At 34.4% G+C, this 16,125-nt stretch overlaps 1 protein-coding gene across 1 annotated transcript in view; it reads left to right on the top strand.

Annotated features, from left to right (window-relative positions):
- Nucleotides 1–16,125, top strand: part of LCP2 (lymphocyte cytosolic protein 2) — a 79,263-nt gene that overhangs the window by 34,565 nt on the left and 28,573 nt on the right. Inside the window, exons 5-6 of the mRNA XM_056816694.1 lie at nucleotides 2,172–2,203; nucleotides 4,869–4,906. Of these exons, the coding sequence (XP_056672672.1) occupies nucleotides 2,172–2,203; nucleotides 4,869–4,906 (70 nt within the window). The remainder of the gene's footprint in view (nucleotides 1–2,171; nucleotides 2,204–4,868; nucleotides 4,907–16,125) is intronic.

The following is a 16,125-nucleotide window of genomic DNA, read 5'->3' as shown; positions in this document are numbered from 1 at the left end:
CTAGCCTCTTTCTCAGTTTAAAACTGGAACTCAAATACAGTGAGAAACAGACTTTTATGCATTAAAAAATTAATCTAATAAAACAAATTAATTAAAAGGAAGTGATACAACATTAGGTAATCTGATTTCTAATTGAAAGAAAGTTCAGGGAGTCAGTGAGTGAAGAGGTCCATTTCCCTGAAATGCGAAAAAGAAGCATCCTGTCCCCTCTAAGTGACTGTAAACAATCCAAGGGACATGGAAACAACAATTGATTGATTGGTATGGGGTCAGTTTTTAGAGGAGATATATGGTTTGCCTGAGATAGGCAATTGTCAGAAAACTCCTTCTATCAATATTTGGAGCTGACTGGGTTTCTGGTCAGCATAACCTAGGTCCTTAGTTAAGGGTCTCTAAGTAGCAAGGAAAGGTGGTCCAATTTCTCAGCCACACAGGGCTAGATTCAAACAATGCAATAAGGTTTTCTTCCAATTCCCACAATTGAATAAAGTTTTCTTACAAAGAGGAAATTGGACTAAACCCATAATTGAATAGAAACTAAGCTGGCTCCAGAACCGAGTCATAAGGTGGAGTCAGTGTGGTTCACTCAATTCCCACAATTAACCACTTGCTGTTCTAATCCCTTCAATTCCCTCAATTTCCTGAGTTAAGAATTATTCCCCCACTTGCAATTATGAAAGTTATTACATGGCATTCTCTAATTTTATGGCCTGATTTTTAAAATCTTTAAATAGTTTTATCCACTTGGAATTTAGTGTTGTGTATTATATAAATGCTGATCAAAACACAATTTTAATCAAACTCCCTGTTCAGTTTTTCTTGAATAATTTCATTCCCCAGGAATTTGTGTTTTCATTTTATTGAATTCTAGACTGCTGTGAATATTTGTAGCTAAATCTTCCATAGCTAATCTAAGCACTAGATTTCTTTCTTCTTTTTTTTAAATCCACTATCTCTTTGGACAATTACTGCTGTATAAAATAACATGAGAGGCTGACATTCTATCTTCCCTTCTGTCCTACTTTTACTTGCCTCCATTATTTCCTTTGATTTTCTTAAATATTTGTGGTTTATGATCATATTATAATTTTGTTTAATTCTAAAAATAACCTCATTGGTATTTTCTTAATATAGCATTAAATCTGTGAATTCATTTGGACAGTTCCATCATCTTTACCATAAGATCATTGACTGGCCAAGGACACTGAATACCTTTCTACTTATTTGGATTTTCTTTTTTTTTAATTATACAGTTGGATTTGCATGTCTTGTGTATATGTTGGTAGGTTAATGACCACAAATTTCATGCTTTGTTATTTTAAATGGTATTTCTTTTTATATTTATTACCAATGTTTGTCAACAATGTAGCATGTAAAAATATGGATATTTTAAGGAATTTCATTTATATACTAGACTGTGCTGAAGGCATTTATTAATATGTTTAGTTATTATTATTGTAGTTTCTTCTTTTAGGTTTTCTTACTAAAGTATGTAGTACCACAAATGAAAATATTTATGCTTTTCTTTGTCAATGATTATTCCCTTAATTTCTGTATTTCATTTATTCCTAGAACTAATATGTCATGTCAAAGAATAATTATGCTTTATGGGAAATTTTCCAGTATTTCTCCATAATAAATAATGCCAGCTCTTTGTTTTAGATAAATGCTTTATTATCATATTGAGGAAATACCATTTCTTCCTTGCATTCCTCATCTAACTATAACTTATTAATAATGAACATTTTTGATAGAATTCCATAGTCTTTTTTCACTTTTCCCTGCGTTTTATATATATATGTTTGCATTAATTTTGATTAGTGATATTTGTTTGCATATTTCTTTTTCTCATTATCCTTTCTCGGTTTAGTGTAATTCTATATTTAATAAAATATTTTATAAAATTACTTTCAGTTTAACCATTTAAAGATTCAAACAGCTTAAATGGAAGGAGGGCCTCTCTTACCTTCTTATTTATGGTTTTTTTCTGTAACAGCCTCAAACTATGGCTCACCCTACCACCAGACTGGCATTTTTTAAAGTGGCAGCCAGAAGACATATAATACAAACCTTGAGCAGGTCCTTTATTCCTGCTTAGTTGGATTCAAGACATAGTGGTTTTCTATTCATGAAAATAGAAATGTTAATATCCATGTCATTTGTCATTTCAGGCCCCATCCACAAAAATTTGCTGACGAGAGAGGTAATAATTTATGATTTGAGTAACTCTTTGATTTAATTGGCAATTAATATTTAAGTTACAGTTTCAAGTTCTTAAAATGGCTATCATTTAAGTAGCTTTAGTGGTCTAGTTATCAAATTGCTTCCCTAAGTAAGAATTTGGGCAGAGTTTGGTGAGAAACGTAAACTTGCCATCCAAGATTCAGCCTTTCATCCTTCTAAATCTCTGCTCTCAGGTAAGTTTCTTTCTTGCATTGATGGTCAATCCCCAGAGGAGACCAAAGTGGAAAATTATGTAGCTACTGAAAGGCCAGAATCCAGTCTCATATTTCCATCTCCTCTCAGAGAATTGTTTTGAAATTATCTCCCACTTGGCTTAAAATATGGAGATTCAGGGTGAAATTTTAATTTACCTTCTAATTGAACTTTAGTTACCCCCTAGAAATTAGGAGTGGATTTATATTAGACTAGGATGCCATTCTCCCGTTTCACTAGGGAAATGATCTCAGGAAAATCATTTAATTTTTGGGCTTTGATTTCTCCCTTCTAGATGGATTGAACTAGATAACTTGTAAAGTTTCTTTTTGCTCTAAAATGAAGAAACAAAACAGTTGAGAAACAGCATCTGGATCTCAGGAAGAAAAACCTTAAAGCAGTCCTAGATGACTGAATTTGGCCTTTTTTCCACCTAGTTTTAGGACCCCAAATATCTGCTGCTACCCTGTAAACTTAAGCTTTATTATGTAATATTATGGAAAGAACATTAGCTGAGAAGGTAGGAGCCCTGGATTCTACTTCTTGCTCTACAACTATAGGTAACTATCTAGTAGACCTTGGATAAATCTCTGATCTTGTTTCCTCATTGGGAAGAAACAGAATGATCCCTATATCTCTAAGTGAAATTTCTATTATTCTTCCTGAAGTTCTGTCTTCTACTTTCACCACCCCCATCCTTAGCAATTGCTTCTTGTATTTGACCATCAGTCCTTGCCCTGGGCATTTTGAGGTTTACCTAGTCTCCAATATGCTCTCCTCCTCTGGACTTCTCTTTTCTGTGATCTCTCTCAGCAGCCCTACTCAGTTAATGTCCAATCAACAAATTGTTTAGTAAGCATTTGAGTAAGCAGAGTGGGAAATACAGAGAAATAAAGGATGCTGTCCAGGATGCCCTGGAGCGTTTTTCAATCCAGAAAGGATGACCATATATACCTACAAGACTACATATAGTAAAAAATATAGTAAAATTCTGGGATTATATATATATTTATGTGTGTGTAAAGTGCTGTAAAAGATTGAGGCAAGGGGATTTGGGGAGAATAAGGAGTAGTAAAGAGGGGAAAGGGCTCCCAAAAAAGGTTTCATAAAAGTGTTTAAAAATAGACTTTAAGAATTTGAAGTTTTTATGAAGGCACAAAAAATTATTTTAAAGAAAAATATTATTTTCTGAGAGTTGAGGTTTTTTTCCACTAATAGGAAACAAATAGGGAGAAAGCATTTCCCCCATTTTTTTTTAGTTTTTTTCTTTATTACCTTCACATTTTTACATATACTGAAAATGATCATTTTAGGAGCAAATTACGTTACACACAATGTATTTAAGCTCCAAAGCTTAAAAAGTGGCTGATACTCTTTTGAAAATGGTCCCTAAAATAATTACATCTAGTTAGTTAGTCATCAAGCATTTATTAATGCTTACATGCCAGCCACCATAATAAGCACTGGGGATACAAAACACTACAAAATACATTTTTTGTCCTCAAAAACTCATAGTGCAATGGTAAAGAAACTATGCAAACAACTATGTGCAAGATATAAATAAGATAAATTAGAAAAAAAACAATAAATTATCTTCTTCAGTTTCCTCTGAAAGTCTTAGAACAACATTGGAGCCAGGCCAGGAGATGGGAGGTCCTGGGTTCAAATTTAGCCTCAGACACTTCCCACCTATGTGACCCTGGGCAAATTCACTTAACCCTAATTGCCTTGACCTTACCGTTCTTCTGATTTGGAGCTAATGCTTAGTACTAATTCTAAGACAGAAAGTAAGGGCTTTTTTCCCCTTGATTAAAAAAATTTAGGGGCAGCTAGGTGGCTCAGTGGATAGAGAGCCAAACCTAAAGATGGGAGGTCCTGGGTTCAAATGTGACCTCACACATTTCCTAGCTCTGTGTCCCTGGGAAAGTCACTTAACCTCAATTACTTATCCCTTACCACTCTTCTGCCTTGGAAACAACATAATATTGATTCTAAGATAGAATGTAAGGGTTTAAAAATTTTATTTAAACAAAGAACTACATTAGAAAGGACCTCAATGATCATCTAGCCCATCACTTTCATTTGAAAAATAAAGGATTCAAACTTGGAAACTTTGGCTCTAAATTCAGTGTTATTTCCACTGTACCATGAAAGTCTTTATCACCTCCCAAAGCGTTGTGTATTCCCAATTTCTAGAAATTTCATCTTTCTATGATATCGTCCTCCCTTTTATATTGAGCCTCGAAGCAAGGGAATGTCCTGAATAATCCAAGGAGACACCCTAGAGATATTTATGAATAATTTCCAAGTATATTTGGGGGGAGTGAGCCAAAACTGGGTGAGTTGGGAAGTGGGTGAGGGTAGGATGGGAAGACTGACTTTCCTTGCTATGTTTATTTGATGCCAATGATTTATATTCACTGTTCCTCCAGAGTTCCAAGAAGAAGAAGATGGTGGCTGGTCATCCTTTGTGAGTATTACAAGCAGAGCTTTGCATGGAACAGGCATTTTAAAAGGTTGCTTTCTCACTTGCTTGCTATCAATTATTGTCCTTAGTCTTTATAAACTTCTTGAGCAATGTACAATTTTTGTTGGAAGAGTTTTAACTCCAAAAAGGGACAAGAGCACAGGCTCAGATGAATGAATGTTGTTAGCACCACTTCCCAACACCCAACATGAACTTAAAAAGATTATAATAGGTGATACATATAGAGAGAGAGTGGTCTTAAGTTTTTAAAAGTGATTTGTGTATTGTTCAATTAGCAAAAATTTAAACACTTCATCTAAATGCTAAAAATACAAAGCCAAAAGTAAAACAGTCTCTGCCCTCAAGAAGCTTATATTCTAATAGGGGAGACATCATATACATTCATAGGTCTATACAAGACACAGACAAATGGAGTACAGGTTCCCTTGGATAGGGAAGGCACTAGCAGCTGGAGGATCTAGGAAAGCCTTTCTGTGGGAGATGCTGCTTGAGTTGAGTCTCAAGGAAAACCAAGAGATGGAGGTGAGGAGGGAGAGCATTCCTGGGACAGGAGACAGATAGTGCAAAAGGTGAGAGATGGGAGATAGAATGTCATGTGTGAAAAAAACAAATGCCCCAATATGCCTAGAATGTAGACAGTGTGGAGGGGAATACTATGTAAGAAGAGTAGAAACACAGGCAAGGGACACAATGTTGAAAGCTTTAAATATTAGACCAGAGTAGTTTCTAATTGACTCCAGAAGTGATAAAGAGGGAGCCATCAGAATTTAGGAGGGATAAGAGGGTTAAACTTGGATTTTAGGAAAATCATTTTTGAAGTCTGAAGGAGGATGGACTGAATAAGGCAAGATTCAGCAGAGTCCAAATAGTCTAAGAAAGAGGTGATGAGAACTTCAAACTAGGTTGGTGGTAGCTTGAGTGAAGAGAAGAGGACATCTGTGAAGAGATTTGGACCTGGAGTCGGAAAGCTTATCTTTATGAGTTCAAATCTGGCTTCAGACACTTACTCTGTGTGACTCTGGGTAAATAATTTAACCCTATTTGCCTCAGTTTCCTCACCTATAAAGTGATCTAGAGAAGGAAATAGCAAACCACTATGTATCTTTGCCATAAAAACCCTAAATGAGGAGACAGTTAAAGTCACTGAAATAACTGAAAAACAAATGTTTAAACACTTAGTTGTTATATAACACAACAAGTAAGGGGATTCTGGATGCTGGATTCAAGCAGAGATCCCTGCATCTCTGAAACAGAGATTTTTTTGGTTCAGTCATTTTTTAAGTAAATAAGCTCTTCAGAAGAATTTTCTGTTGGGAAATACCCAGTTACATAAACTATTCAGATCACTGTCAAGTATCCTTGAGGATAAAGCTTCTATAATTTCTAGTCCTAAACTGCTATCACCAACGCATCCATTTCCACAAACAAATCTAAATTATTTAATTGTTTTGTTCTTTTTTGATATGTTGTTGATTGATTTCAAATGAATGTTACCTATTTTATTTATTTTATATTTATTTATTTTTACTTACATCTTTTTTTCATTATATTCATTTCCAAATATGAAAGACATTTTGATTCTATTCTTGTATTTTAGGCTCTATCTGGAGATAAACTACTTCCACTTATATGTGACAAAGTCAAGCATGTGTTTGTTATTAGCCTTAGTTATGGCCCATATCTGATAATATATGCTTATTCCAAAAGTGTTCCCATAACTTTTTGGCTTTTTAGCTTATTTATTTTTATATGGTTTATTATATTTGTAGCCTTCCTTTGCTTAACCAACTTTGCATTCTTGACATAAAACTAGCCTGATCAAACTGAATAATATTTCTTTTATGATATGGTAGGCTGCTTGCTAATATTTTACTTAAAATTTTTGCCTCAGTTTTTATTGGGATATTAGCCAGTAGTTTTCTGTCTCAGCATTTTCTCTTGTGTCAAGACAATATTTATATCAAAAATCAAAATGATATTTTCTTCATATTGCAAACAGTTTATATAGTATTGGAATTATTTTTTGAAGGTTTAATAGAATTCACTTGTAAATCCATCTGGTCTTTAAGTTTTTTCTTTGGGGTTATATTTATGGCTTGTTCATTTTCTTTTTTCTGATAATTGAGTTATTTAAAGAGTATCTTTCTTTTTTAGTTTATCTAAGTATTTTGTATTTTTGGAAGTATTCTCCTTTTCCTCCAACTTATCAATTTTGTTAGCATGTTTCTAAGCAAAATCATTGTTGATAATTTCCTGTATTTCTTCTTAAATTGTTGTTAATTCCCTTTTTGTCATTTTGGATATGAATAATTTAGTTTCCTTCTCTCTTTTAAAAATAATAGGATTAGCTATTTGTCTATCTTAGTTTTTAAAAATAGTTCATATTTTTGTTTATCAATTCAATAATCTTTGCACTATGAATTTCAATAATCTTTTCTTATTTTTTAAGAATTTTACTTTGTTTAATTGAGGATTTTTGATTTGGTGTTCATTTTTTTTGCTATATGTTCAATTCTTTGATTTGCTTTTGTCTTTTTTGTTGAAGAAAACATTTTGATATTTAAAATTTCTAATAAATCACTTTAGCTACATTCCATACATTTTATTATATTGTTTTTCATTGTTGTATTTTTCTTTGATCAAATTTTAATTGTCTCTGTAATTTGTACTTTTACCCAACAGTTCTTTAAAATTATAGTATTTAGTCTGAAATTACTTTTAACTTATTTCTTAAGGACCCTTTATTTAATATAATTCTTATTGCATCACAGTCACTAAGTGATTTGATTAGTATTCTGACTTTTCTACATTTCAGTGAAGGTTTCTATGCTTCAATACATGGTCAATTTTTATAACTTCCCAGTGTACAGCCTGTACAGAGAAATATATAAATTCCTTCTTATTCCTAGTCATTAACTAAATGGAAATCTATCAGATCTCTAATGTTTCTGAAGTTCTATTTAGGCCTACAACTTTTTTTTTCTTTTTTAACTTTTGGCAAAATTTATCTAGATCAAAAGGGATACATTATTTTAGTTGTACTATCAGTTTCTCCCTCCAATATCATTAGCTTTTTCTTTATTATTTTTAGTTGTCATGTTATTGGGATATGCATGTAAGAATTGATATTGATTTTCTATAGTGCCATTCGGATAATGTAATTTCCCTGCTTGAAGCAGCTAGATGGTTCAGTGGATATAGAACACTGGGCTCACAGTAAAGAAGACTTGAGTTCAAATCCAATCTGACATTAGCTGTGTGACCCTGGGCAAGTCACTTAATTTCTATATGCCTAAGAAAGTTGTATGTGATTGAACAACTTAACAACCACAAAAATTTCCCTGCGTATCTCCTTTTATCATATCTACATTTACAGTAAGTTTATCTGAAATTATAATGGCTAACCATATTTTTTTTTTAGTTCAGCTGAAGCATAATTTTTGCTCCAGGCCCTCATTTCAACTATGTGTGAGAATATTTATATTTCATGTGTGCATCTTATATACAACATTTTGCTAGATTATGTTTTCTAATCTATTATGCTGTCTCCTTCTGTTTTATATTTGAGTTGGTCCCAATCTTATCCTCTATTAATTTTTTAGATGTGTTCTTCCCTCCATTCTGTCTTTTCTTTGCTCCCTCTCCTCTTTGTACAAATAAAGTGATAAAGGAAAAAAAGTTTGCCTAAAATTTAATGATCCATAAATGAAATACTCCATTTCCCCATTACAACTCTTCTCTTCTCCTCAACCTGCCCCTGATCTAAGGCTTTTGCTCTTCCCTCTTTTTCTTTTATTCTCCCTTAACTCTTTGAATTCCTCTTCCTGGCATTCAAGGTTCTTTTCCTTAAGACTATTCCTTTATCCTATCTTTTCTCCCTGTCTCTTCCCATTTTCCTTTTGAATTTAATGTATTTTTATACCAAAATTTCTATGTGTGTATTTATGTGTGTGTGATTTGTTCAATCTTCCTTTATCTAGATCAGAGGAAAGTAAAATTCATGGAAAACAAATTTCTCACTCCCTTTCCTCCATGATTGTATAATGCTCACCTTCTCATTTCTCCTAAATGACAGTGCTTCTCCTACCCCTTCCTCTTCCTTTCTTCCATAGTATAGTTGCCTGTCCCTCCTGTTTTTGTTTCTTCTTAAACCATTAAAACAGAACACAATGCCTACAGACCCTCTATCATTTTAATCTCTCTCTATGGCCCTTAAAGCTATTAGGATTTAATGTGTTTTTCAGTGGAAACATAGTTTGATATTACCCATGTACATCAAATGATCAATGTGATATCTTTATCCACCTCTCTTTAATTTGAAAGTCACACTTAATTCTGCTAAAACTGCAGACCCAAAATTAGCTTAACTTGTCTTCCTAAAAAGTACCCTATTTTAAATCAGTTAGTCTTTACATTATTTTTGACATTTTAAATAGAGAATAGTTTTCCCAATAAATATCAAATATTCTAGTATTCTCATAATTCATGTACTTATTTTCATATATATATATTTTTTAATTTTATAGTATTTTATTTGATCATTTCCATGCATTATTCATTAAAGACAAAAATCATTTTCTTTTCCTCCCTCCCACCCCCCGTAGCCAACGCGTGATTCCACTGGGTATCACATGTGTTCTTGATTCAAACCCATTGCCATGTTGTTAATATTTGCATTAGAGTCTTCGTTTAGAGTCTCTCCTCTGTCATGTCCCCTCAACCGCTGTAGTCAGGCAGTTGCTTTTCCTCGGTGTTTCTACTCCCTCAGTTTGTCCTCTGCTTATGAATAGTGTTTTTTCTCCTAGATCCCTGCAGATTGTTCAGGGACATTACACTGCCACTAATGGAGAAGTCCATTACGTTCGATTATACCACAGTGTGTTTGTCTCTGTGTACAATGTTCTCCTGGTTCTGCTCCTCTCGCTCTGCATCACTTCCTGGAGGTCGTTCCAGTTTCCATGGAACTCCTCCACTTTATTATTCCTTTTTGCACAATAGTATTCCATCACCAACATATACCACAATTTGCTCAGCCATTCCCCAATTGATGGGCATCCCCTCGTTTTCCAATTTTTGGCCACCACAAAGAGCACAGCTATGAATATTTTTGTACAAGTCTTTTTGTCCATTATCTCTTTGGGGTACAGACCCAGCAGTGCTATGGCTGGATCAAAGGGCAGACAGTCTTTTATCGCCCTTTGGGCATAGTTCCAAATTGCCCTCCAGAATGACTGGATCAGTTCACAACTCCACCAGCAATGAATTAATGTCCCTACTTTGCCACATCCCCTCCAGCATTCATTACTTTCCATAACTGTCATGTTAGCCAATCTGCTAGGTGGGAGGTGATACCTCAGAGTTGTTTTGATTTGCATCTCTCTGATTATAAGAGATTTAGAACACTTCTTCATGTGCTTATTAATAATTTTGATTTCTTTATCTGAAAACTGCCTATCCATGTCCCTTGCCCATTTATCAATTGGGGAATGGCTTGATTTTTTTGTACAATTGATTTAGCTCTTTATAAATTTGAGTAATTAAACCTTTGTCAGAGGTTTCTATGAAGATTTTTTCCCAATTTGTTGTTTTCCTTCTGATTTTAGTTACATTGGTTTTGTTTGTACAAAAGCTTTTTAATTTGATGTAGTCAAAATTATTTATTTTACATTTTGTGATTCTTTCTATGTCTTGCTTGGTTTTAAAGTCTTTCCCGTCCCAAAAGTCTGACATGTATACTATTCTGTGTTTACCCAATTTACTTATGGTTTCCTTCTTTATGTTTAAGTCTTTCACCCATTTTGAATTTATCTTGGTGTAGGGTGTCAGGTGTTGATCAATTCCTAATCTCTCCCACACTGTCTTCCAATTTTCCCAGCAGTTTTTATCGAATAGTGGATTTTTGTCCCCAAACCTGGGATCTTTGGGTTTATCGTATACTGTCTGGCTGAGGTCACTTGCCCCCAGTCTATTCCACTGATCCTCCTTTCTGTCTCTTAGCCAGTACCAAATTGTTTTGATGACTGCTGCTTTGTAATATAGTTTGAGGTCTGGGACTGCAAGGCCCCCCTCATTTGTGTTTTTTTTTTCATTATTTCCCTGGATATCCTTGATCTTTTGTTCTTCCAAATGAACTTTGTTATTGTTTTTTCCAAATCAGTAAAGAAATTTTTTGGGAGTTCCATGGGTATGGCACTAAATAGATAAATAAGTTTGGGTAGGATGGTCATTTTTATTATATTGGCTCGTCCTACCCATGAGCAGTTAATGTTTTTCCAATTGCTCAAGTCTAGTTTTAGTTGTGTGGCGAGTGTTTTGTAGTTATGTTCATATAGTTCCTGTGTTTGTCTTGGGAGATAGATTCCTAAATATTTTATTTTGTCTAAGGTGATCTTGAATGGGATTTCTCTTTCTAGTTTTTGCTACTGAGCTGTGTTGGAGATATATAGAAAAGCTGATGACTTATGTGGGTTTATTTTGTATCCTGCAACTTTGCTAAAGTTGTTGATTATTTCAATTAGCTTTTTGGTTGAATCTCTTGGATTCTTTAAGTAGATCATCATGTCATCTGCAAAGAGTGATAACTTGGTCTCCTCCTTGCCTATTTTGATGCCTTCAATTTCTTTTTCTTCTCTAATTGCTACTTCCAGTGTTTCTAGTACAATGTCAAATAGTAGAGGTGATAATGGACATCCTTGTTTCACTCCTGATCTTATTGGGAATGCATCTAGTTTATCCCCATTGCAAATGATATTAGCTGATGGTTTTAGATATATACTGTTTATTATTTTTAGGAATGGCCCTTCTATTCCTATGCTTTCTAGTGTTTTTAATAGGAATGGGTGTTGTATTTTATCAAAGGCTTTTTCTGCGTCTATTGAGATAATCATGTGGTTCTTGTTGGTTTGCTTGTTGATGTGGTCAATTATGTGGATGGTTTTCCTAATATTGAACCAGCCCTGCATCCCTGGTATGAATCCTACTTGATCATAGTGGATGACCCTTCTGATCACTTGCTGGAGTCTTTTTGCTAGTATCTTATTTAAGATTTTTGCATCTATATTCATTAGGGAGATTGGTCTATAGTTTTCTTTCTCTGTTTTTGGCCTGCCTGGCTTTGGAATCAGTACCATGTTTGTGTCATAAAAGGAGTTTGGTAGAACTCCCTCTTTGCTTATTATGTCAAATAGTTTGTATAGTATTGGGATTAACTGTTCTCTGAATGTTTGATAGAATTCACTGGTGAATCCATCAGGCCCTGGGGATTTTTTCTTAGGAAGTTCTTTGATGGCCTGTTGGATTTCATTTTCTGATATGGGATTATTTAAGAATTCTATTTCTTCTTCTGTTAGTCTAGGCAGTTTGTATTTTTGTATATATTCATCCATATCACTTAAATTGGTATATTTATTTCCATATAATTGGGCAAAGTAATTTTTAATGATTGCCTTAATTTCTTCTTCATCAGAGGTGATGTCCCCCTTTTCATCTTTGATGCTGTTAATTTGCTTTTCTTCCTTCCTTTTTTTAATTATATTGACCAGTACTTTGTCTATTTTGTTTGCTTTTTCAAAGTACCAGCTTCTTATCTTATTTATTAAATCAATAGTTCTATCACTTTCGATTTTACTAATTTCTCCCTTAATTTTTAGGATTTCTAGTTTGGTTTTCTGCTGGGGGGTTTTAATTTGGTCACTTTCGAGTTTTTTATTTGCATTTCCAATTGATTGATCTCTGCTCTCCCTAGGTTGTTAATATATGCACTCAGGGATATTTCATATATTTTTTTACATTTTCAGTACATGAGTAACCAGTGAGGGTAGAACTGACTCAAAGACCATCATTATAACATTACTTTTACCCCTCCTCTTCTTTCTCTTCCTCCTCCTCTTGCTACTACTACTTCCTCCTCCTCCTCTTGCTATTACTACTTCCTCCTCCTCCTCTTCCTCCTCCTACCACTGCCACTATTACTGTTACTGCTACTGCTACTGCTGCTGCTACTGGTTTCTGGTTTAAATGAATTGGCTTTTGATATTAACTAAAAGCCAGGTGTCACACCAGGGCTATCTCAATGAAGAATTAACTTTCCTACTGACTCTAGGTAGATTTTTTGGTCAGTAACAATTGGAACAGATAACTGATGGTATCTTCTGACCACTGGTGGCTACTGGAATTACTCCTCTATTGAAAAAAAATAAAATTCTCTTGCTTTTGAGATAATTGAGGTCTATGAGAAATGATGTGATATTCAAGAATGTAGAAGTAATGGTTATTCTGTTTATGACATCTTATATTTATACAGGTTTTCTACTGTTCAAATACCCATCATGCATATCATCTCCTTTGACAAAAAAAAAATTATCCAAAGTAGGTTGGACAAATGCTATTTCATTCAATGGAGATGTTCCGTAGCTAAATGAAAGGCACACATATAGAAAGGCTAAAATGTATGAACCCATTTGGCCTTCTTTTTTATTGTATTTATAGTTTGAATATTTGTATTTTTTAGGAAGTATGGCTTTATGAGTTCTTTTTGTAAAACTACACTCTTGGAGATTACTCTGAGAGGCCTTTAACCTGACAGGCATGACTCAATGAAGACAAAATACTTTTACCTTCTTTAGTAATAGAATATAGTAGAAAGTATTAGACCCGGAGTCAGAAATCCCTAGTTTGAATCACAACTCTGAAATAGCCTAGGAAAGTGACTTCATGCCTCTGAATTTCAGTTTCTTTATATGTAGGTCTTTCATCTACATTTCTAATATGACTTTTCTTATCTATAATAGTGTAATCTTCAAATTGTAGGCAAGTGAGTTTAATATCAACTAATAAAATTCCAAATTATATGATTAAAATACTTCTATGCAACTCCTCTTTTGATGATGCCTTCTCTTGACAAACAGGTGCTTTTGGTGCTTTTTCAATCAATTCCAGCAGATAATGTCATCTGTCAGATTCTTTCAAAGTTGAAAGGCTTGAAAAGACAAGTGTCTGCTGTTTGAGGATCAGCCTAGTTGTCAGAGAGATTCTGCACCAGCTTGGTCACAAGATGATAGAATTCCATCCATAAAAACTATCAAATGATCTGCTAAGCTGCAGAAAGGTGGCAGTCTGTGTTGGCCCAGGACAAAGTCCACATCATTAGAAATCCTCAAAGTAACCAAGCATTATTAAAGAGATGGTGTAAAGAGAGAAATCACGAACATGAAAAGTCAGAAAGATTTTTTCAGCTTCAGGCCATATAAGACTAATCTCTCTCTACCTCTGTTTCTGTTTCTCAGTCTCTGTCTCTATCTTCTCTCTCTCTTTTTTCTTTTGACATTCACACTTTGCCTAAATACTACCAAAGGATATAACAAATTTTCTTATGCTATTTTATATGCTGTTGTTGTTTGGCCATATCTGACTCTTCATGATCCCATTTGGGGTTTTCTTGGCAGAGATACTTGCCATTTCTTTCTCCATCTCATTTTATAAATAAGGAAACTGAGGCAAACACAGTGAAGTAACTTGCCCAGGGACACACCACTAGTAAGTGTCTGAGGCTGGATTTGAATTCAGGAAGATAAATCATTCTGACTTCAGTCCCAGTGTTCTAGCCATTATGCCATTTAGCTGCCCAAGTTATCTTATGTACAATATGACAATTAGGTGAATTCAGAAATAACTGAATAAACAGGCCCAAAGAATAGTAATTAGTGGTTTGATGCCAAGTTGGAGGGAGGTCTCAAGTGAAATGCCAAAGTGACCTATCCATCCTCTGTATGTCATTAAATTAAGGATCTGGATTTGATGCCTGTAAAGTTTACATATAAAACAAAGTTAGGGAGAGACAGTATGTTGGATGAGATTAGGGGTCCAAAAATATATCAGCAGGCTAGGATGAAATTTAATTTAATGAAGATATATGTAAAGTCCTAAAGTTAGATTGAAAAAAATTCTGAAGTACAAGATGGGGTATAAATGGCCTGATAATAGTACTTGTAAAAAAAAAAGATTATGAGAGTTTTAGAGGTATGAATCATCCACATGACATGGCAACCACGAAGGCTAACACAATCTTAGGCTGTAATCTATTACTGGCCTTGTGTCCAGAGAGAGGGAGATAATAATCAGGCTGTATACCATCATGGTCATACCAGATCTGGGGGATTATGTTCTATTATGAATATAAATTCAATATGTTAGAGATAAGGTACTATGCAAGAAGCTGGTATGTATCACAAAGACAAAAACTAAACCGAGCTTGTTCTCAAGGAACTTATAGTGTCCTAGGGGAAACAAGTTATATAAGTAATAAGTAAATATAGGGTAACTTGATAAATAAGGAAGTTTTAGCAACTTAGGGAATGCTTCTGGTGCAATGTGATACCCAAATTTGAGCCATGAAGGAAAATAGTAATTCTAAGAGCTAATAGTAAAGAGAGAGTGTGATTTGAAGGACTAGGGAACAGTGTAATCAAAGGCATGAAGATAGAAGAATATCAAGTTTGGCAACAGATACTAAACCATTTTGCCTGGAACATCCAATCAGAGAAGTGTAATATGAAACATCTCTGAAAATGTGGGAGAAAGCCAGGTTGTGGAAGACCTGAAATGCTTGGCTTAGGATTTTGTGGTCTATCCTAAAAATAATAGAGAAGCATTGAAGATTTTTATAATGAGCAGGGGAAGGACAAATTCAAGCCTGTGTCTCAGAATTATGAATTTCACAGTGATAGGAAGGATGGATTTAAGGAGAGACATTCGAAGCAGAAAGATAAATTAGGAAAATATTGCATTAGTCCAGAGGAGAGGTAAACAATGTAGTAGTTATGGAAATGAAGAGGAGATAGAAGTGAGAAATGTGGTGGAGGTAAAAATCCACAAGATCAGGGAAAAAATTTAATATGGGGATGAGTTAAGGAAACCTCCAAGGTTGTGAAAGAAAGTTATTCCCTTTGTATAAAGAAATAATTCTGGAGGAAGGGTGAACCTAGGAAGGAATGCCATGAATTATATCTTAAACATTCTGAATTTGACATCCAGTTGGAGATATCCAACAGGCAGTTGATGATGGGTAACAGGAGTTTGGGAGACAGAGTCAGTCTGTATGTATAGATTTGGGAGTAGATAATACTTGAACTCATGGGTCTAATGATAACGCCCAGAGAGGAGAGACAGACAGACAGACAGAGACAGTACAGGGAGAAGGAAAT

This window comes from Monodelphis domestica, chromosome 1, assembly GCF_027887165.1.
Source record: "Monodelphis domestica isolate mMonDom1 chromosome 1, mMonDom1.pri, whole genome shotgun sequence".
In the NCBI taxonomy this organism is placed as follows: Eukaryota; Metazoa; Chordata; class Mammalia; order Didelphimorphia; family Didelphidae; genus Monodelphis; species Monodelphis domestica.
The sequence above is the reverse complement of the archived record's forward strand: the minus strand, read 5'-3'. Positions and strand labels throughout refer to the sequence as shown.